Raw genomic sequence first — 22,920 nt, forward strand, 5'->3', positions numbered from 1 at the left:
GAGACAGATCCTAAAAACCTGTTCCACGTTCCAGATCTCAGTGTAAGCAGAGGAAAAATGTCAACGGGGTACCATACATATCTTCGTATGATACATGAAAAAAACAGAGATAAAAACCTCAGAAAAAACTCTCTGTTTGCCCGTATAAGTGTAATGATGATGTATTTGTGTAAAGAATAAGCTGAAAATAATTGAAACTGAAGGACATCTTCTTCATATGCCAAAATCCAAAAACTTCCTCCCATTCCTTCTACTATGATGGTTGACGAAGAATAATCTGAAAACAAAAAAGAAAGAAAAAAACGAGAGGGGTGTATTGCATTTTATATTACTCATTAAATAATTTTGAAATTAGTAACCCAACTCAAAAAAGAATCGGTAACCGAATGAATACCTTCGAAACCACCCTGAAAACGATATATTCTACAACTGTTCACCAAGTGCTCTATAGTTTCTTCTTCTGCACCACACTCACATCTTGGACTATCAACAGCATTCCACCTAAAGAGCATGCTATTACACCGACCATGGGCAGTCCTCAGTCGATTTAGAGTAGGTACACCAAATTTTTCTTGGAAGATCAAAGCCAGGAACTTTTTTTGAAGGATCAGTAATCAAATCTTTATTAAAGAGATTACATGAATTCCATTCTGATTGCCAAAATTCTTTATGGTTATTAGTTGAATACAGAAAATCATTAGTCCATAAAGGCTTACGAGATTTTAATCTGGCACTTCTAGAATCTGGTAAATATGTTAAAATTGGAAATGAATTTGGGTAGGAATGGAATTTATTCCAAGACTTCGAGACTGCCACCTGTCGGCGAATATGAGGTGGTACGATGTTTGATAGAACGGGTAACCAATGCAAAGGTGTAGATTTGATAGTCCCCGTAACGATCCTCATAGAATCATTGAGTATGGTGTCGATTTTATTGACGTGAGCACTGTTGAACCAAACAGAGCAACAGTACTCAGCAGCAGAAAAAACTAGGGCCAAAGCTGCCGTACGAAGTGTGATGGCATCAGCACCCCATGAAGAACCAGCTAATTTTTGAATTATATTGTTCCTCGATTTTAATTTCAAACGTAAACTCTCCAAATGAACCTTAAAATTCAATGAAGAATCTAATTTTATTCCGAGATATTTAGGATTGAAATTATGTTGTAAAACATCATCATTTAAAGTTACTTTCAATTTTCTATATTTTTGCTGATTATTTAAATGGAAACAGGAAACTTCTGTTTTATTTGGATTAGGACATAACCGCCATTCAAGGAAATAATTTTTCAGGATTTCTAAGTCTTGCGTTAAAGTATTTTCTATTACTTCGAAATCAGAATGGCGAAAAGCAAGAGCAATATCATCGGCGTAAATAAATTTTTCGGAAGACGTATCGGGGATATCACATAAATATAAATTGAAAAGAAGAGGAGATAATACCGATCCTTGTGGAAGACCATTATTTAAAGTTTTGAAACTACTGCTTTTATCATTAACAAAAACACGAAGTCTTCGATCAGATAATATATTTTCTATCAAACGAACCATTTTACCACATTTTAAGTGACTGTGAAGTTTAAAAATTAAACCATCTTTCCACACTCCGGCTACGACTGGGGATCTATAGGACTTGAATTACATTGTGAGGAAATTGAAGAAAAGCTACCCGAATGGAGGATTGAAGATCAATCTAGAAGTCTGAATTCTTGACAATAGTAAATGAGGACATTGATGATCTAAAGCAGGAGCAGGAAGATATAAGAAGGGTAGTTATCAGGTAGACTAAGGATACATAGGGAGGCTTGATACAGGCTTATATTCGCGGTATGTAGCCGTTTTCTTCTTCTTCTTTTAGGACATGATCCTGTTTTGTAGCAACGACTCGTCCTTATTCCTAGGAAGCTGAGTTCCAGCTTTCGTATCATCTTTTCGGTGCTCCTCCTGGATGGCGTACGAATCCTTAACGCCCGTGGCGCGTTTGAGATCCGATACTCCTTTCTCTTTCCGTCCGATTCACTTCGTGAATTCACCACCTTTGCGTTGTTGTATTTCATTACGAGGAAAACGTCCTTAGATGTGCAGGAAGTAGACTGTTTCTATTCCACCCATGGTATTGCGCTTTTCACTCGACTGCGAGATGCGAAAACTACCGAAAGAAATCAACTACAAACAGATCTGCACTTATTGTTCAGAGTCGTTCTAGAAAAAAGATTCACTTTGTGAAAGTGTTAGTGGCGAGTCTCTTAATGAAGATTTCCAAATATGTCGAGAACATATTCGAGGAAGTGCCAAAATGCCTAATGGTCGAGAAAAGTACTTTGATGCAGAATTCTTTTGCTGGAGATTTTAAGTAGGTATTGAACATAAATCACATTGAACCATAAATTGTCGGTATGTATACTTATTTCCTAAGCACTGAGTGAGAGAGGCAAAAGGGGAAAATCAGCTGATTTAGAGGGTTTGGAATTCGTTCATCTGAGGTGGAACCGCTGCTTATCGAGGTCCATGAACGATGCCAAAAAAAAGACGCTGGAGCGTGTCCAGCAGATACTTTATATTGATATGAAGGATGTTTTCTTCCAGCTTGAAGAATGCTTTATGTTCCAGTAACGAAGATATTGGCAAGGAGTTCTTGTAGAATGATGGTATTGAAGAGGTAGGCAGGATTACAGTGATCAGAAGGTATGGACTGTTGACAATATAGTATTCCTGATTTCTGAAATAGTGAAAAGATAAAATGAATCTGAGAATAGCATAAAGAAAAAGGTGCGGACCAAAATATCCATTGAATGTGAATAACAGCAATTAAGAAGGCCAGTCTCATTCTCATCATGTGAACAAAAGTGAAAGAGCCTGAAAAGGACTTATTTAAGTTGCATTTTGCATATCTCGCAGAAAAAAAAAACATTGGCAATTCTTCATAGTTCATGTCCATGCTGATTTAATATAAAAAATAAACTATTGTCCAATTCCCTGTGAATTTTATTAATATTGGCAATTCTTGACTTCTTACATAAGAAGCCTGAATTAATACCAAGTGCCACATGTTCCAATTCGAGTGGATTATCGGTCGATCAACCTGAGGCACCATCACCTAAAATGATGAAGAAAATTCGAATCATAGTTCCAGAATGGAATAGTTTTTGTAGGAAGAGGAAGGCTTGTAAATCTGAAGCCGACAGGAGGCATAAAGAAAAATGAGAATACTAGATACTACTACTTTGTTTGAGAACTTGATAAAAAAACTCTGTAATTCTGTATTTTGTCTATGAAAATTTATTTTGTTTGAAAATTGAGATGAACTTCTTTGTGCAATTTGTTGTATATAGTCGATACAGGGTGTGCAAGTTATCTTTATCAAAATTTGACATTGAGTGTTTAACCTAAATATCATGTGATAATTGTTATTCGCGTATGTTCCTTTTCCATTACTGCTTTGCCATCCATAATTTTGTTCGGCTTGTTGTTCTAGTCATTCTTTTTTCCTCGTTCTTGTTATCCTTTGTTCTTGTTATTCTCGTCGTTATCCCTTTTCGTTGATTGAATACTTCAATCAACCTCCTTGTTCCTTGTTTTTGTTTCTGCTTGTTGTTAGTAGTTATCGTTTCATGTGTTCATAGTTCATTCATCTGATCATCGTTTTTCGTTATCGTTGTTAGTTTTGGTAATTCTGTAGTTTTCGTTGTAGTGAGTACTTTGCTAGTTAACTGTTTATAATTTCTTCAAACATGTATACGAGAAATAGCAATGAAGAATGTTTCATATGTGACTCAAGGAAAACAAACTCGTATCTCAGGTAAAATACCTTTATTATTTGCTTCTTCAGGTTTCCGAAAAAACATCTTCAGAGATCTCAGTGGATGGCTATACTTAACCTTAACATTGCAGATGACGTATCTCAGTTGAGAATATGTGGAAAACATTTTACGGAAAGTGATTTTGCTGGTAAGGGAACAAATCGGTTGATAACTGGTGCACTACCTACACAGGACGTCAAGACAAAGTATTTTTTGCTTTCTCGATATACGATGAATTTCACTTCAGAAAATAGTACATCTTTCTCATTTGGTAAGCATAAATATTCATATCGAAGTTTTTAGTAGTCAAAAAATCAGTTCAAGATTCAAATATGATTTGACACAGAAGATTTCTAGTTTTCGTGTAACTCTGTCGAATAAAATTCAACAAGGAAGATTATTGTTTCTTTACTTGGGAAATATTGAACTTGGTTGCAATCCTAATGTTTGTGGGCAGTCAACAAATGAACTAAAATAATAATAAGTTCTGGGTTTCTAGAAATTTCATTTTATCGATAGAGATCATTGTTAAATCTTATATCCTGATATCAGATATACAGGGTGTTTCCTAATGAAATGTCAATATTTATGGGAGAGATTTTTGGGCCATATATTAAGAAAAAAACTTTATATGAACATATGTCCTAAACGTATTACCTTTTAACATACAGGGTGGTGAAGTTTTCAAAAATAAATCATATATTATTAATATCTACAATACAACTTCAGATATTTTAATGAAATTTGTCATACATGTACTATGAATCGAGAGGCATTTTTTAAAGTATGACTTTTTTTAATTTCCACCTTTCGTACGTAATTTGTCCTACCTATTTTGACAGACATTGATGGTACGGCACCGATTTTTCCTGAAATAAAAATTATTTTTGAAATTCTACATGCGCGCGGCGACAATAGCTACGCTACTGTAATAGTGTGTTTTGATATGGATACAGAAATACTAACTTGTTTAATTTTGGAAGAAGAAGACGAAGAACTTGTGGTTTTGTCCAAAAAGAGGCAACAAACTGATAAAATGTTCGAGAACAAAGAGAAGGAAGGCACTTTTTGCAGTTTAATCAACAAACATCTTGAGTGTAATGAATCCAAACTCAAAGAATTCTTTCGAATTTCCCAAAGACAATTCGAATGAATATTAAGTGTAATAGAACGTGACATAAAAAAACTACCAACCAATAGAAAACCACAGCCTATTTCACCCTCTGAAAAACTAGCAGTCACGTAAAGATAAGTTTGCATTGTTGAAATATTTTAGTTTTAGTGAAATTTTTAGGAAAAATAGGAGAAAAATTAGTTCGTTAAAAACATTTATATTTATTTATTTTAATAAATACAAGAGAAATATTTTAAGGTAAATTCATAATTTCATAAATCACCGGTGGATTTATTCGACTCCATTGCTCGCGAACTTGATTGCTCATCGTACATTTTCATTTCTATTTCATGTACCACTTCGAATACTTTGTGTCTTGCTTCCGCTATTTGATGTGGTGGAAATTCTGACACAATTTCAGCCATGGAGTAAAAAAAATTGTGTATTGGCGATTTCGTTTGTTGCGACCATAGTTTCGCAAAAACAATAGATCTCTCTTCTTGTTCTTCTGAAGTGGAGACCAAAGAATTCATATCGACGTAATTTGAAAAATTAGCAATAATCGGTAAATACAAAACAGTCTTGGATTTTCACGTTTTTTTGAAACATTTAGGTAAAAAACGATAGGTAATTACGATATATAATGATATTTCGTTTCGTTGCAGATTCTTGGCGACAGGAGAAAGCTTGCGGTGACTAGCATTTCAATTTCGCATTTCCCATAATTACATATCAACAATACTGAAAGACACGTTGAATTCACATCTGACTCCTTTGTACTTGCCAAAGGTAACAAGACAAGTTGGAAGCTGTTGCCAAAGTTGGAAAAAAAATAGAACTTTCCCAATTGCTGTGACGCTTTAGATGGGAAGCACTGCCGTATAGAATGTCCTCCAAATAGTGGATCGTTATTTTACAATTTTCCATAGTTAATGGCTTTAGTAGATGCCGACTATAAATTCATATGTGTTGACATTGGGTCATATCGAAAAGAAAGAGACAGCGGAATATTTGCAAAATCAACCCTAGGACAACAGATTCAAGGTGGACAATTTCCATTTCCAGAGGACACACCACTACCTGGGCTGATATACAGGGTGATTCCGGAGGAGACCGTCAGATTTTAAGTGAAGTATACACTAGTCAATATAGTTTCGGAACAATGTTGGGTTTATGGTTCGGGGCCTTCATTGAGAGTCTACAGGGTGATTAGTACGATTCGACCGATTTTTCTTTTATTCATAACTTTGTTATGGCTTGATCAATCATGATGAAATTTTCAGTGTAGAACAATATGATTATCTTCTTTCAATAATTCCAACACTTGTTCAAAAATACAGGGTGGGAATTATGATAAGTTCAGATTAAGTATGCAAGTTGAAAAAACACCCTGTACATTCCGTTTTCAGAAATTTTCTACTTGCTTCAGATTCTACCATAAGTTTACATTACTGGAGAGTTTTTATTTTTTCTGGCACACGTCCATTTTTCCTAGAAAAATTTTTCAAAGATGAACAATATCGTTTTTTCGCTCCAAGGCATTGAGATTATTCTGAACTAGATGGTAAAGCTGTAACGTCCAATAATACAAAGCTCTTCCTGAGTCCTAAAATAAATTTTCCAAATTTTAAAATTCATTTTTGATCGCTCATATTCAGATGTATAAAATCATTTAATTCAAAAAATTTCTTTATACGTACGTGAACCAAAAAAATCTACATACTACTACTACAAATACAGAATAAACATTCGAAACATATGAAAGGCAAAATTATGGATTAACATAAAATTGAGTCATTATTCAGGTGATTTTCGGCACACTTCCGGTTTTCTATGAAGCGAATATTCCTAATACATAGTATTTTCGTTCAAAAATGTACTCACTTATGGCCTTATGGTATGTAAAATATTGAATCACGAATGTATGATAAATAGTTTTAATGAAATTGAAAATTATCCATGAAAATTAAATCTCTATTTAAATCAAGTTCTTTAAGATCCATGGTTACCACCTCACTTTGCATTGAATGTGAGAAATAACCTGGATGTAAATTATCCGAACAGATGGATTGGTCGTGGAGGCCCTATTGCTTGGCCACAAAGATCGGCTGATTTGAACCCTTTAGACTATTTTGTGTGGGGATATCTGAAAACAAGAGTTTATAAGGTTGAAATTTGAAGTAGATAACACCTAGTTGAAAGGATTTTCGAGGAATATAATATCTTGAAGCAAAATCAATCCCTCATTAGAAGGTCAATTGGAAATTTAATAAAAAGGTCTCGAATATGTATTCAAAAAACGGGAAATCATTTCGAACATTCTATGTAAATTTTGTGTTAATCCTTAGTTTTGCCGTTCATGATATGTTTCGTATGTTTATTCTTTATAAGTTGTAGATTTTTTGGTTTAAGTAGGAAGGTATAAAGATATTTTCTGGATATTTTCTGATGTATAAATAAATTTATACATCAGAATATGAGTGATTAAATAAGAATTTCGAATTTGAAAGAACTACTTTAGGACTCAGAAAGAGCTTTGTATCATTGGACGACACCGGTTTACATTCCAGTTCAGAATATTCCCAATGCCTTGGAGCGAAATAACGATATTGTTCATCCTTGAAAAATTTTTCTAGGAAAACTGGATGTGTGCCAAAAAAATTAAAAACGCTCCAGTAATGTAAACTTATGATAGAATCTGAAGCATGTAGAAAATTTTTGAAAACGGAATGTACAGGGTGTTTTTTCAACCTGCAAACTTAATCTGAACTTATCATAATTCCCACCCTGTATTTTTGAGAAAGTGTTGGAATTATTGAAAGGAGACAATCATATTGTTCTACACTGAAAATTTCATCAAGATTGATCAAGCCACACCAAAGTTATGAATAAAAGAAAAATCGGTCGAATCGGACAAATCACCCTGTAGACACTCAATGAAGGCCCCCAACCATAAACCAAACATTGTTTCGAAACTGCCTTAACTAGTGTATACTTCATCTAAAATCTGACGGTCTCCTCCGGAATCACCCTGTATATTTCCCTCCTATGGCTCAAAGCCAGCAGGATGCAAAGAAATGCCAATTTGATTACCACCTTAGTCGTGCACGTAGGACTGTGCAAAGTGCCTTTGGAATGCTAGCAAATATTTTCCGAATATTCCACACATCCATAATGGATGTGTGGAATGTGCAGAAACTATAGATAGCGATATTCTCGCTTGCTGCTACCTTCAGAATATGCTTATAGAAGACCAAAATGTCTTCAAACTGTTTTAACTAGTTTTCTAGCCGTTTCCACTTTCACTTATAGGGGTTGTAACGTGGTTTCCTCGGAGAAACTTATCTCGAGCGCCAGCTATTCTTTTCACTAGGAAGAATAGCAAACCTACCAGAGTAGCTGCTAGTCGGAGGCAGAGTTCGCTGTTATCTAGGGTGGTAGCGATAACGAAGTAGTCAGAATTAAATTATGTACCAGTTTATTCACACCTTCGGAAACTGATTATATGAACAACGGAAATATGTGTAGATATGAAATATGAGCGAATCGATCAGCAAACATACATTTGGAAATTCGATCCGATCACGAGCACTTTATAAAGTTTATACCGGGTACAGTCAAAAATCAGAGGTTGTTCAATAAAATGCGCCAACTGGAACTGACGAAATGGATACTAAGGATGACCTCGCGAAGTGAAATGACTTGCTTTACGGTATCGTGATGTAATTAATTATATTTCTCCAGAAATGAAAGAAACACAACCAGGGCGGATCTACTCGAGACTTTTATTCGCTACCCCAAGGGCTACGCTCCATGACTGATAGCGAAGAAAAGGTCTATTTTTAACGCAACTACGGGATTTCACTGACGACGAGCGGAATTTCTTATTCACTACCCCAAGGGCTTACGCACCATGACTGATAGCGAAGGGAAAAGTCAGACTCGCGAAACAGGGTAAAGTACGGCAAAAGATAACAGAAAGCGATACAGTACAGAAGTGTCAAAGAAATAACCGGTATAGGTCTAATAAAGGAACTGAACGGTATAAACGGGGACCTACCTCCTTTACTTCAAGGCACTCGCGGAGAACGAAAAATAAAAATTAATTTCCAAGAGCACTAACCCTCGCAAAACAAAATTTACTCTAAATTTGTGGAACGGCTCGTCGTAAACACAGGTAATCAAAGAAGAATCGTAGAGAAAAAAAAGTCCGTCGCGGTGGAAAATCTGCTTTCATAGGCAAATCCCCCACACGTTAAAAATCTGAAAATTCCAGAATTCGACAAGGGTGAAAAACGTCGTCAGCTCCGGTTTATCGCATAGCAATATTAGAAAAATGTCGAAATCTTCAATGGCATGCAAGAAAAACAACGTTAAACACAGATAAACGGTTTTTCCTACATTTACTCTGCTTATCGGAATGAATGAATTGAAGATTTGAGTATCAAATATTTTTGAAGGCGGAAATGTGAAATGAAAGGAATGCACTAGATGAATTCCAATTTTCTCAGTAAATTCGGATTCATCACAGGGTCTAAAAAATGATCTCCACTTATGTACCAACATTCCAAATGCGTTTTCTACAACGCGACGAGCTCTACATATATGTATGCTAATTGAACTTTTCTTTATTATAATCGTGTCGAAATTGTCTATAGGGAAATGGTTTCATCAAGAAAGTACTTGAGGTGAAAGCTTCATCACCTATCAAAATGCATGGAACTTCTTCATTTCCTCCAGGTAAAGTTCTACCTGGGGGAATATCAAATGAGCCATTTTCAAATCTTCTTCCCATAGCAGATGCCTCGAAAATACCTCTGTCACTGTTTTTGCCATATGCATCTACATCTATGCAAGTGAATTTATATTCGGGGTCAACAATTGCCGTAAGAACAATTGAAATTTTTTTCGAGTAAGGGCCACTTGCACCGTAGAACTAATCAATAGTTTAAGTCCAAAACTAAGTTTACGTTATATGGTTATCTTGCACCGTGTCGTAAACCTCGTTTAACCTCCTCAACTAGCGGTTAAAGTAAATCCCCCAAATTCGGTAGATTAAATAGAAAATTAATCGTAAACTTTGAAACCTAACCAATAAATAACGATACATCAGTTCCAAAATGGTTGTCACGGCGTTATGATTGATTAAATTTTCACGCGTCCCATTTTGGAGCTCCAACTGTCCAACACTTTATATAGTATTTGAAGCAAAAACCAACGTCGAAGATTCCAATTTGTATTAAGTAAAGTGAAAGTGTAATTTTCTGATTATTGATTACTTGATAACGGTTCTTGAAAACCATTTTTGCGGATTGGTACGTCCCCAATAGGGACCCCAAGAACCAGAGCGACCACTGACCAGATACTACCAGCACTGACAACAGTACCTAGCCGGATTGTGCTGTACAACAAAAATTTTTTAGATTGTTATTTTTTTTTAATCATTGATTTAGAATTGGAAAAAGAAATTTTTTCAGAAGACGATTTAGATATTTTGGAAATTATAGATTTTGGATTTCCTAGACGTATCTATATAAGGTCAAATTATTTTCGAAATATGGATGAATTAACGTTCCTCAAGAGATTCAGACTATTGAAAAATACAGTTCTTCGAATTATGGAAATAATAGAAGATCAACTAGAATACCCACATGACTTGTAAGTATTTAGTCTACAATGGTTTTTTTTTGAGTCAATGTGGAAGACAATTGTGAAAATAATAGATTAATTTTTCCAGAAACAATAGTATTTCACTTTTGAGCGGAGATGGCGAAGTTATACTCACCAAATGGTTCGACAATAAGGCAGTTGTACTGGCTTCGAATTTTTTGGGTATAGGAAATACAGACTTCTGCAAAAGGTGGGACAAAACTGAGAAAAAATATATTGACATCGTTCGACCAGAAGTCGTAAAAGTTTATAACGAACACATGGGAGGAGTTGACAAAATCGATTTTTTGATAACTATATAGCGCACATTTATAAGGTCCAAAAAATGGACATTGCGTATGTTTACGCATGCTATCGGTTTAGCCTGTGTAAATGCATGGATCGAGTATAAAAGTAAAGCAGTGCAATTGGGTGTACCAAAAAAACAAATCCTTGATTTACTTCACTTTCGGGCAGATGTAGCAGAAGTACTGACAAAAATAGACAAGCCATCAATGAAGAAAAGAGGTCGACCTAGTAACCATCGAGAGGTCCTTCGAAAAGAGCAGGGGTTGAAGTCCGTCCACTATCAGAAGTGAGACACCCGAGTTCAATCAATGCGCGGTCTGATATAGGTTCATTGAGCATTGTATATTCGAATCTGATTAGGGAAATAAAATTATAATTTTCATGATATATCATTTTCCATCTGGTGCAGTTCTGTGTTTCATTCGAATGGATGAACCTGCGACCGATACGTCAGAAGGTTTGTTTGGATCCCCGAAATGAAAGAAAATTGTTATTTTTATTTTCTCCACGAATTTGAATTTTTTCAAATGATTCACATCGTAATTTCTTATTCACAAGGTGAGCTGGTGCAATTTTCTTCTCGTTTTTTTATGTTCCGGTTTCGAATGTGATTGTTTGTTTTTTCGATTGTAATACAGGGTGAACCTGTGTGTTTGTTCTATATTGTGTTGTTTGTTAAGAGTAATTTTATAGTTAGTTCATATATCAGATCTCATGCTACCCCTTACTAACTTAGGTAAAATTGTTTATAGCCTGAGGAAGGGAATAAATTTCCCGAAACGTTGCTGCTGAATAAATTATACATAAATAGTTCCTTGTGACCTGATATCTTCACCTACTCTGTAAAAACCAAATTTTTTTGCGTCAAATGTAATATACATTCATGTCTAGATAGAAAAAAGAATTGTTTTTTTGACTTGTATAATGCAACCAATAAAAAATAATTGTTTAGTTTGTGTTTTCTTCCATATAATATGAATTCTAAATAAACTAATAAACTGATGATTTATAGCTGTGATTAATATCTTACTCGACAACCTTCTGATCACAGTGTCCTCATTTGGGGACATGCCATAACTCCCGATGGGGGCGTTCTGGGGTTGAAATGAATATATGAAAAATCCTAATTAAAATTAGAGGAAAGATTCCACAGGTCCAATATTTTTTTAATGATGAAACAAAAATTCGTGACTGAAAGGGTTAACGGATGAAACGGCACAAGTCTTATTAAATGGTAATTTAAATTTGTATTGCAATACGATTATGATTATGAAAATTTTTCTAGACCCTGATGCTACTAAGGAGTTCATTAATACACTTGAACCAAATAATATGGATGGTTTAGAACTTCAGAACGAGGGTAGTCCAGAAGAGCTTTCCAAGTCAATGGTGTGATACAGTAAAAATCCATCCAAGAGGGACCACGATGCAACCAAATTTTTTTTACGAATGAAAGAGGAATATTCTCACAAGTTTGATGACAGGAAAACTATTAAAAGACAAATTTGGTCCCTGATAGCCAAGAAAATGAATGAAAATGGTTTTCACGTTGGAGAAGGAAGAGATGCTGATGAAAAATGCAGAATGAAATTTGCCAACCTTCAGAAACAATATTTAAACCACATGAATCATGTAAAGAAAACAGGAGCGGAACGCAAAAGTAAACCGCTTTATTTTTCTGAAATGCACAGCATCTTATGTGGAAAAGAGCAACTATTTCATAAGATATCTAACATAATGAAGAAGTGAGCTATAATACTCAGGATATGAGTCATGATGAGGAGATTGCCAGCAGCAGCAGTATCGATAGCTCACAGATAAAAAGTAGATTTACAGCTTAGAAGAGTATTAGACCTAAAAGTACAAATATGGCTCTTGTGGAAACAATGGAAAAAATACATAAAGAAAACTCAGAATTAAGAAAAATGAGTTTGAAGAATTGAGCGTCCTATTAGAAACTCAGAACGCCCAAAGAGAGAGATTTCGTGCCTGTTTCCAATTGTTCGTAAGATTACAAAATACGAGCTGCAGATTCCTCGGAGGAAAGTATTTATGATATGGAGTGTGAGTTTTTTAATTCGAACATGTTTTCCATCAATAGATCCACCACAATTCGGAAAATTCCATCGTGTATAAAACTCAAAACTCCCTTGCGATTTTCAACCAATCGTTAGAAGTTGTAGGAAACTGAAACATAAAGATGTTAAAAATTGATGTCAAAAGTCAGATTAACCCCATCTATTGTATTATAATATAGTAGATAAGTAGAAGAATATGTTTCTCTATGGTCCGTTGACGCCAAGCGGCTCATGCGCGCCACTTGACAGTAGTCTAGTCACCGGCTAATTATTGTAATGGAGTAAATGGACGTTATGTGTAATAAAATAGTTTTCAGATGAATGGATTTTTAATATTATTACATGAAAATAATACATGGTGTCAGGTCGATTGGAGTCGTATATTACGGCAAACATTGTGTCGACTAAGCTGGCGGATTAGGAATTGTGATAAACCATAGACTTAAAATAACATGGACTCCGCCTGTGAGAGAGAAGTCGGTAGTTTGAATAAGATGGAGAGTTTGTGGGCAAGCTGTCAAAAGGTTAGAGAACACAAGTTTATGCGAAAATTTTCTTCAATAAATTTTAAAAAAGCTTCCGAGAAGACACAGGATTTCCATAGCATTCCTTCGAAATCAATTATGTCAAAAAATATGTGAGTTTTAGTCAAAAATAGATGTAATGAGAATAATAATCAACGTATCAACACCTTGTGGGCAAAGTCTGCGAAACTTGTAAAAATTTTCCATAATAAATGTTCAACAAGCTTCCGAGAAGGCAAACAGGAATTCCCTAACATTCCTTCGAAATGGAAAATATAAAAATTATGTGAGTTTCATTCAAGAATAAATATAATGTGAATAATACTCAACGTATGAAAACCTTGTGGGCAACGTCTGCGTTTATATCCATCATATGATTTTGACATTGCCCACACGGAATCAGTTCATCTCTTTCTTATTCGATTAGAACGCATAAGCTCTTCTCTCTTTAATGCAGCCAACCTCTCGATCTACTGAAAAGTCACGTGACAGTGAGTCCATGTATTATAAGTCTATGTGATAAACAAAGGACAAAAAACGACTAGACATGGAGTCCATGTTCAGACCGCCAAAACCGTTGAGTTTGGATGGAAATGTTGCGGAGAATTGGAAACTCTTCGAACAAAAATTTGACAACTTTCTAACTGTAACGGAGCTCTCGAAAAAAGATGAAGAAACTAAAGTTGCTGTTTTCCTTAACCTAATTGGAGATGATGGCTTGGAATTATTCAACACCTTTGATTTGACGAATAATCAAAAGAAGTCATTACAATGTGTTAAGCAGAGATTTGAAGCACACTGTTCACCCAAGAAAAATGTTATATTTGAGAGATTTGTTTTCAACAGTATCACCCAGAAAGAAGGACAGTTATTTGACTCATTTTTGACTGAACTTCGAAAAGCTGTCAAGTCCACTGGATATAAGGACAAGGATGACATGGTAAGAGACAGAATTGTCATGGGTATATTCAGTAAAGACACTCAGGAGAAACTACTCAGAGTATCTGATTTAACATTGGAGATGACCATAAACCATTGTAGAGCCTACGAAGTAAGTAAGACTCAGTCCAAAGCTTTGCAAAGTGAAGTCTCAGTGAATGAACTGAGAAGAAAAAATAAATATGGCAAAAAAGAGTCTAACTTCACGTGCAAGTACTGTGGCACTAACCATATGAAAGGTAAATGTCCAGCTTATGGAAAGAAATGTAAAAAATGTCAGCGACTTCATCACTTCGCGACAGTCTGCCAATCCAAAGGAAACAAGGAAGCACGGGATGACAAGAAGAAAAATGTACATGAGGTGGCCCAGGAAGAAGGTTCTGAAAGCGAGGGAGACCAGTTTTTTGTGAGCGCGGTTTCAAAGCAAATCGGTGTTGTGAACAAAATGGAAAAATCAGTTGGTGAATCAATGTAGCTAAAAAGCATAAATGTGCAGGGCAAGACAATAGAATTCAAGTTAGATACCGGAGCAGAAGTGAGTGTTTTACCCATTCACTTTTTGAATGGACTTGATCATAAGAAAAATTTGAAAAAGACCAATGTAACTCTGGTTGCATATGGTAGTGGTAATTTTACCATAAAACCTATTGGTGAGATTACCTTGGAATGCAATGTAGATGGTAGAACAGCCAAGATATGTTTCATTATTGTTGAAAGTAAAGGTCAGTTACCTCTTTTAGGTCTAAATGGCTGTGTAGATTTGAAATTAGTTAAAAGAACTGATTTTTTGAAGATTGATAAGTTTGAAAAACTTGAGGATGTCATATCGAGTTACCCGATGGTTTTTGAGGGTTTAGGAGAATTCCCAACTCCACATAAAATTGTTTTGAGAAAAGATGCTGTTCCGCATGTACAGCCAATAAGGAGAATTCCACAAGCATTGCATTCTAGGGTAAAGCTCAAGTTGGATCAATTAGAAAAGGATGGAATTATTTCTAAGGTGCACAAACCTACTGAATGGCTTAATCCGTTGGTTATAGTAGAAAAAAAGAACAATGATTTGAGATTATGTCTGGATCCGAAATTTTTAAATGAAGCTATTACTCGCGAACATTTTCTCATTCCCACTGTTAATGAAATAGCTAGTACTTTATCGAACAAATCCTATTTTTCTGTATTGGATATGCAAGATGGATACTTTCAAGTCAAAATTACAGATGAAAGCTCGGATTATTGCTGTTTTGGAACACCATTCGGTAGATATCGGTTTTTAAGGCTTCCATTTGGCATACGTTCAGCTCCCGAGGTGTTTCAGAAAAAAAATTATGAATTGTTCGGGGATATTAAAGGAATTCGGATTTATTTTGATGATTTGATAATAACGGGGGAATCGGAGCAGGAACATGATGAAAATTTGAAATTAGTTCTTGAGCGAGCAAAAAAGTTTAATATTAAATTCAATAAGAATTAAATACAATTCAAATCGAGACAAGTAAAATTTATGGGACAATTATTTTCGGGCAATGGGATAGAACCTTGCGAATCGTATGTGAAGGCCATTTTAGATATGCCAAGGCCTCAGCAAAAGAGTGACTTGTTGCGATTTTTAGGAATGATGAAATTTTTAGGGAAATTTGTTCCCAATTTAGCCTAGTCACCGGCTAATTATTGTAATGGAGTAAATGGACGTTATGTGTAATAAAATAGTTTTCAGATGAATGGATATTTAATATTATTACATAAAAATAATACATCTATTGTTAGCTCTGTATAATGGTGGTTTCTGATTGTTGCCGGTAGCTGGCTCTTGGGATAAAATTGTGACTGCTATATTTCACAGTTTTCTAAATAAAAGTTAGTCGACATTGGACGATTAACAAAGACGGTTGTTTTATTCTGAACGCCCATCGCCATATTTCCCAACAAAAGATTCATCTATTACACCTCAATTTTTTTTTCAATAGGATTTGGAAAACTATGAAAATATGGAATCAACATCTGAAAGTAGTGCTAGTACATCCCATTTTTATAAGACAGCCTCAAAAAGGAGAAAAACAAATAAGAGTGGAGATGTACTAGCTAAAGCATACGAAGTACTCTCTGCACCAGAAGATGAGGATCTCATTTATTGCAAGCATATGGCTGGAAAACTAAAGAAATTGAGTGATCCTAAAATTAGGTTGCATTGCGAGCACCTAATAGATACCTTGCTGTACAAAGCCCAGATGGTTGAAGTAACGTCAAAAAACATGATTTACTCCCCGGAAACAACAGGAGATAAAAGAAATTGTGATAAGGAAGTAGTTGAAAAAAAATCAGTCATCAATTTGACCAAAGTGATACCGAGTAGTGCCTTCAGTATTGATTCAATTTTAGGAGGACAATCAATAATCGGAATAATAGATGAAACGGATTTCAGAAATTTTTTATATTCTCTTCGGAATGAATCCCGAAGTCCCTTCCACTTTTTTTTCAAACTCTCAACTAAAATAAATAAATTCTTATGTGAATTCCAACTGAAAAGGCTGAAAAAATATTTCACGCCTTATGAAATAAATGGATACATAAATCCATGTTGTATGCTGTCCGGAGACAGGAAGCATCTGATGAATTCGACTCTCAGTGGCCATATTTCAACCAGATGCTATGACGGACGTCATGAAGCCCAGAGAATTGAAGGGAAATGTGTCACCTCCTCTGAGCGGTACATCTGGGACAAGCGACACCCAGGATGTAATAAACGTGGATATGAACCAAGAGCTTTCCTCGACCAGTATTATGGAGGACAGCAATAAGAATGATTCGCATAGTACGTTCGAAGTGTCCGAACACTCCGAACCATTTCTTGAACAGAACGATATGGCTCCCCCACCACATACTCCGATAAAGGGAAAACGAAAAATAATTATGGAGATGAGAAATGTGAAGAAACGAGAAAACGGAAAACGATATGGAATTTCGAAGAATATCATAGACAGGAATCGGGATGAAGAGTTTCTAGAAATAGAGAAAACCAAATTGAAATTGTTTTCGGAAAGCACTTTGAACAAAAATGATAGTGAATATCAATTTTTGATGAGCCTTCACCCCTACCTGAAGAAGGTTCCCCCACAAGAAAATTGATTGTGCGGAATGCACCTTCTCAAGTGCTTATTGATGAACAACGCTACAATAGTCTTCTAGACTTCTTTATATGAGTCGTTTGAAAGTGACCTAACTCCGTTTTTCAATTTTTTGCCGGTTACCATGGTTACATGTACAACTTCATGTTATTTATCAGTGAAGCACTTCAGATTGCTTATATTCAGGGACAATACGATACATTTTTTACACATAAGTTTTCCTAATTAATTTAATAACTGAGCCGTGTAGTTTGAAAGTGGCCCAACTCCATTTATAGTTACATCAAGATATTTACTATTGATAATGTCGTACTATGTTGATAATGGTTTGGCAGATTTCGACAAACAAAATGTATTACTTCACGAAGTTGTCGAGAGCAAAATTGTGGAACGAAGACGTCCAACAAACGGAAAAGGATCACCAAGAAATTTTAGTTTTATATATTTGTTGAGTTCTAAAAACGAAAAGAAACGAAAGGCGAAGGACGCTTGAAACGAGTAGGTACTAAACTCTGCAAATGTGGGCAATGATAGGGTACGTCCAAGATGCACGCTGGTATAAGCAGGAAGTCAGATTCAGATTTTCGGCGCCGAGTGTCTGACTCCGGGTGTGTGGCCAAAATGCAAGCAGGTTGTAGGCGGTACCTGTCCGTATCTGGCACTAAACTGGATCAGTGTCATGGAACTTACAAGAGAACAGGCAGCAGCTTTATTGCTGCTTAGTGACAGTGTTGCGTCGAAATTAATACCAGTGAGAAGTGAAGTACATCCTATTAATAAGTTAGGAGCTACTTACGGGGAATACACACATCTTTTTCCGCAACTTCTTGCCGACGAAAACAGATTTTTTGAATATTTCAGGATGAGCCCAGACACATATTATTTTATCCTGTCAAAAATTAAACACAGGCTCACAAAAAATTGGGCGAATTACCACAAGACCCCAATTCAACCGGAAGAGAGACTGCATGTCACCTTGAGGTAATGAAACACATTTTTATAAATTATAATTGTTTAATTTTTGTAAAAAGGAAATGTGAACAAATATCCAATTGTATTAGATAAGCAAATACATTTAAGGTTCAATGTTGCAAACATCTGGGAAATTAAAGTTTTATCTTGTTCACAAATGTAATAAAAGAAAAATGACATTGAACTAGCTAACTTTTGTTAATTGTATTGTTCAAAAGTAGAATTGTACACGTTTAGTGACTGTGCGAAGCTCGAGCCTCCTGAGAACCCTTCTTGATTTGGTGGATATGCACCTTCGGGTGATGGCTGCATTTGACTAAAGTTGTTGACTGATGGTGGTCTAATGTCATATGACGTGACTGTTGATGGCCTGCTATCATAGGAAGATCCCGTTGACAGAGCTGTAGATAGTCTACTGCTTGTAAACGTTACTGGAGATCCTTGCTGCGAATGATTTTCAGCAAACGCAAACTCGTCCACAACTTGCTGTATCCGGCTCCGAAATCTAAGCTTTTTTTCTTGTGGAATTTTCGAAATAAAAGGCAGGAGACTTTTTAAAAACATTAAATCGTCATTTTCAGGTTGTCTTTGAAAAGCATTTTGAATTGTGTCTAATTTCTGCTGCTCCAATTGCAAAATCTTTTCATTATAGGCAGAATTGGCCAACACTCGTTTTCTTTTTTTTTGGAGACTTGCAGAGGGTTGGGCAGGTTCGTTTTCCTCTGTAGGTTGGACTTCACCCACATTGTCAGTAGAATTTTCTTGCCCTCTTCCGGAATCATTAATATCTAGGTCTTCAGGAAGCTGAAAGTCGAATTCATTGTTTTCTTCGGCTTGTGTGTCCTCCTCTCTGTTTTCAATGGCGGAAAGTGTTTTTTTTAAATTGCTTGAAGAAGCTCTTGGTTTGATTACGTCTTTCAAAAATAGCATACCTTTGAAGTGAGGCCATTTCGGTTCAATTGTAGTATCTGCTGCGTCCCCCGATCTTGCCGGCTTTATTTCACTGCACTCTACGCTGAATTGGTCCCTCAGGTACTTCCATTTCTTTCGAAGTACAGATCCTGAAACCAATTAGAGAACTATAATTTCGTACTTTCATTGTATTGAAATAATAAATTTTTTTCAGGTTTTTGTCAACGGGTATGTCATTTCGAGGGTTGGCATTCAGTTTTAGAATGGGAAAATCTACAGTGGCTAATATAGTGAAAGAGACAGTCACTGCAATGTGGGAAGAATTGCAACCAATTTATATGCCAACTCCATGTGAAGAAGATTTTACTAGAATAGCTAAGGATTTCGCTGAACTTTGGAACTTTCCACACGTGATAGGGTGTCTCGATGGCAAACACTTGTTGCCTAATACCAATGTCCAAGCTCCTTTCATAATGTTGGCCGATCAGGCATACCCACTACTACCTCATTTAATGACACCTTACAAGAGGAAAACCTTAACCCCCAGGAGAAAGAATTTCAACAACAGGCTATCAAGAGCTAGAAAAACAGTTGAATGTGCATTTGGAATTCTCTACGCAAAATGGAGAATACTCTCAAAAGAATTGGAAACTGAGGTTGATTTGACAGAAATGATGATTAAGTGTATATGCGTTATCCCACAACACTATATTGGAACGTGAAGGCTTTCAAAGACATATGACAGAGGTTGAGGTTGCAAATGATTCAGTGGTGTGGCAGAGGGAAGGTAGGCAACTGGGTTCAGCAAAGGAAATTAGGAATACTTTTGCAATGTTCATGGAAAAATACCCACTCTCCTACAAAGACAATGAATGATCTGAGAATTTTTTCCCAACATAAGTGCCTTTTTTGCAAAAACTTTCTTAATAATGGTCAAGTTAAACTGTTTACTTAAGATGTATTCATTAAAATGTAAGCCACAACAATATTATTTGCAATTGTTTAATTTAACCTAATGTCCTTTTTTGTTTGTTTTTATTTTCATATTATCAATGTACTTACCATCAATCTTCATTTCCAAGGATATCTTTTTCCAACAGGCATCAACGATGTTCCTATTGGAATGTTCTTTGATGCGCTTATCCCATATTGGTGGATTGAGCTGAACTTTCGATATCAATTCGTCGATATCCATAATTAAAGTGATGATAAAACACTTACACTCGAACACAAGATCAAAAATAAACAGTCTGATTAGCAGGTTGTCTGAAACCAGAATGAACAATTCATTCCGGTAAAAATCTGAGTCAGACTGCCTGTGCGCAGGAAATCGGCGCGCAGGTGCACTATGGCCATTTCGGTTTACTAGCATGGGAAGATAAGCTCGCCGAGTCTGACTCAATCGGCGCCGGCAATCTGACTCAGAAAACCAGCGTGCATCTTGGACGTACCCATATGCGTGGGAGGATGGCTGGATCATCAAGACAATTACCTGAAGAAGCGAAAAAGCAAGTTCAAAACCATATTAATCCTGCGTTAGTCGCGCCCTCTTTTAGATCGTATTCACTCGCGTGGTCTACAAGTGTAGACCATATTTATTTTAACTTTAAATATTACCTACGTTGATATATTTCAAATATTATCTATGATGATATCGTTTATTTGACCACTTGTTATTCATATAATTGAAACTTTGTGATAAAATAATGCTTCTCTTTGAGAGGAAATCGAGAAAACCTCAATGTCTCAGATTTCAACATTTTTTCGTTCGAATAGGTATGGTCTACAATCGTAGACCACGCGAATAATGTAGGGTTAAAAGTTTCCCTAATTTTGAATCCCATTATACCAGATCTTATAATCCTAATAGAAGAGGAAAATGGAATAAAAGCCGTTAATGAGTGCACTTATGGGAAAATATTTAAAAAAGATTTTGATTTACATTTCCACCAACCGCGCAAAGATACATGCCAAAAATGCGACTTATTAAACATTAAAATTAAAGCATCGAATAATGAAGAAGAAAAGAATAAACTCACCGAAGAACACGATGTCCATTTAAGACTAGCAGAATCAGCTAGAAATTCACTAAAACAAGCTCAGTAAGAAGTATCACGTAATTCGAATTATTATTTTGCTTTCTCGTTCGACTTACAAAAAGCATTACCATATCCCAAGCTGACTATCTCAGTAGCTTATTACAAACGCAATGTATACAGGGAGTGGCGTAATGAATGGATAATATTGAGCCTGGGGGTAGAGGACTCTATGGCGGTTCAGAAAAATATATTTTACGTTTAGTAAAAGTGCCTTGGTTTTCGAGATATTGGAGATTTTCGAAAATTCAAGAGGATTACACCCTTCGCCACTCGTTTTGCAGGCAAGACTCCAAATGAAGGAATTTTTTCAAACTGTTTTTTGGATAGTATTCCCGGATAGATGATCTATCGAATGTAAGTTATTATTTTCGAGGCGCATAAATAGTTCTTCATGAAAAAAAGATCTAACTCAACTTTTTCGTTTTGCTCATTTTTTTTCATAAGTTCAACCTAGCGCGGTGTAAAAAATAATATGGTTACCCAAGAGCCAATGCAAGAAAAAACATGCCAGTATCATTGAGATTCCGAAATGGTATAACTATCTGTATTCTCAGCATTTAATACAAAATAAATTCCTATTGCAATCAGTTGAGGCCCAGTTTGATGTAAACAGTGTTTCTAAAATTTTTAGCATCTAAAATGAGAAATGCAAGCAGAATGAAGCAATCGTCTATAAGAAGGTATAGAGCATTTACTGAAGCTCATAATGGCCTCTTAGAGATTTTTTTGTGATATTTAATTCAAGGCAGTGGCGGATTTACATATTTGCCGCCAGTAGGCTATTCCAATTTTGCCGCCTTTACCATAACTATTCAGTTCGAAATATTGAGAACAATTTTTGTTTCAGTGAAAATGTAGCTTTGAGATACACTGTGGTCCTAATAACTATTCATAATTATTGTGACCTAGGGAACCGATGTGTCAGTTCCCGAGTTTCCAGATGATTTTTACAACGCAACGTTTATTTCTGAATGAAATAAAATTTAGTCATGGACTTACTAGAAAAAAGCCAACCCTAAACAGTGTTCCGCAAGAACCTTTTTTCCATATCCATATTTCATAATGAAAGATTGATCAATTCCTAACAAAAAAGGTCTCTTTTTAGTCACTTTTTCACGTAGAATCCACTTATGAGCACCAAATATTTTTTCATTTCGAAACATTAGGCGGACTTTCGTTTTTTTTAATTGCAATCATTGAATTTGTTATTTTTGAATTGGAAAAAAAGATTCTGTCAGTAGAATCTGCGTATAAAAGTGACTGAGAAGGTTAAGTTAAAACTCAGATCTGTAACTTCAAACACAAAAAAATTATGAGAACTTTTCGAAATCGTCAAAATCCCAATTTTTTGTTTATAACTCGAAATCTAGAAATGATAGGTCGGTTCTGTTTTTAGATTTGG

At 35.6% G+C, this 22,920-nt stretch overlaps 2 protein-coding genes across 2 annotated transcripts; one reads left to right on the plus strand and one right to left on the minus strand.

Moving 5' to 3' along the window:
* Positions 1-14,021: 14,021 nt before the first annotated feature.
* Positions 14,022-14,888, plus strand: LOC123310362. Its single transcript, XM_044893829.1, has one exon. It carries the CDS (start codon positions 14,022-14,024, stop codon positions 14,886-14,888), a length of 867 nt encoding a protein of 288 aa, XP_044749764.1.
* Positions 14,889-18,705: 3,817 nt separating this feature from the next.
* LOC123310363 lies at positions 18,706-21,584 on the minus strand. Its single transcript, XM_044893830.1, has 3 exons — positions 21,235-21,584; positions 20,482-20,944; positions 18,706-19,568 (listed from the first exon to the last, which is right to left on the minus strand). Exons 2-3 carry the CDS (start codon positions 20,897-20,899, stop codon positions 18,706-18,708), a joined length of 1,281 nt encoding a protein of 426 aa, XP_044749765.1. The 5' UTR covers positions 20,900-20,944; positions 21,235-21,584.
* Between the last annotated feature and the right edge of the window lie 1,336 nt (positions 21,585-22,920).

Source organism: Coccinella septempunctata, chromosome 3 (genome assembly GCF_907165205.1).
Source record: "Coccinella septempunctata chromosome 3, icCocSept1.1, whole genome shotgun sequence".
NCBI classification, from domain to species: Eukaryota; Metazoa; Arthropoda; class Insecta; order Coleoptera; family Coccinellidae; genus Coccinella; species Coccinella septempunctata.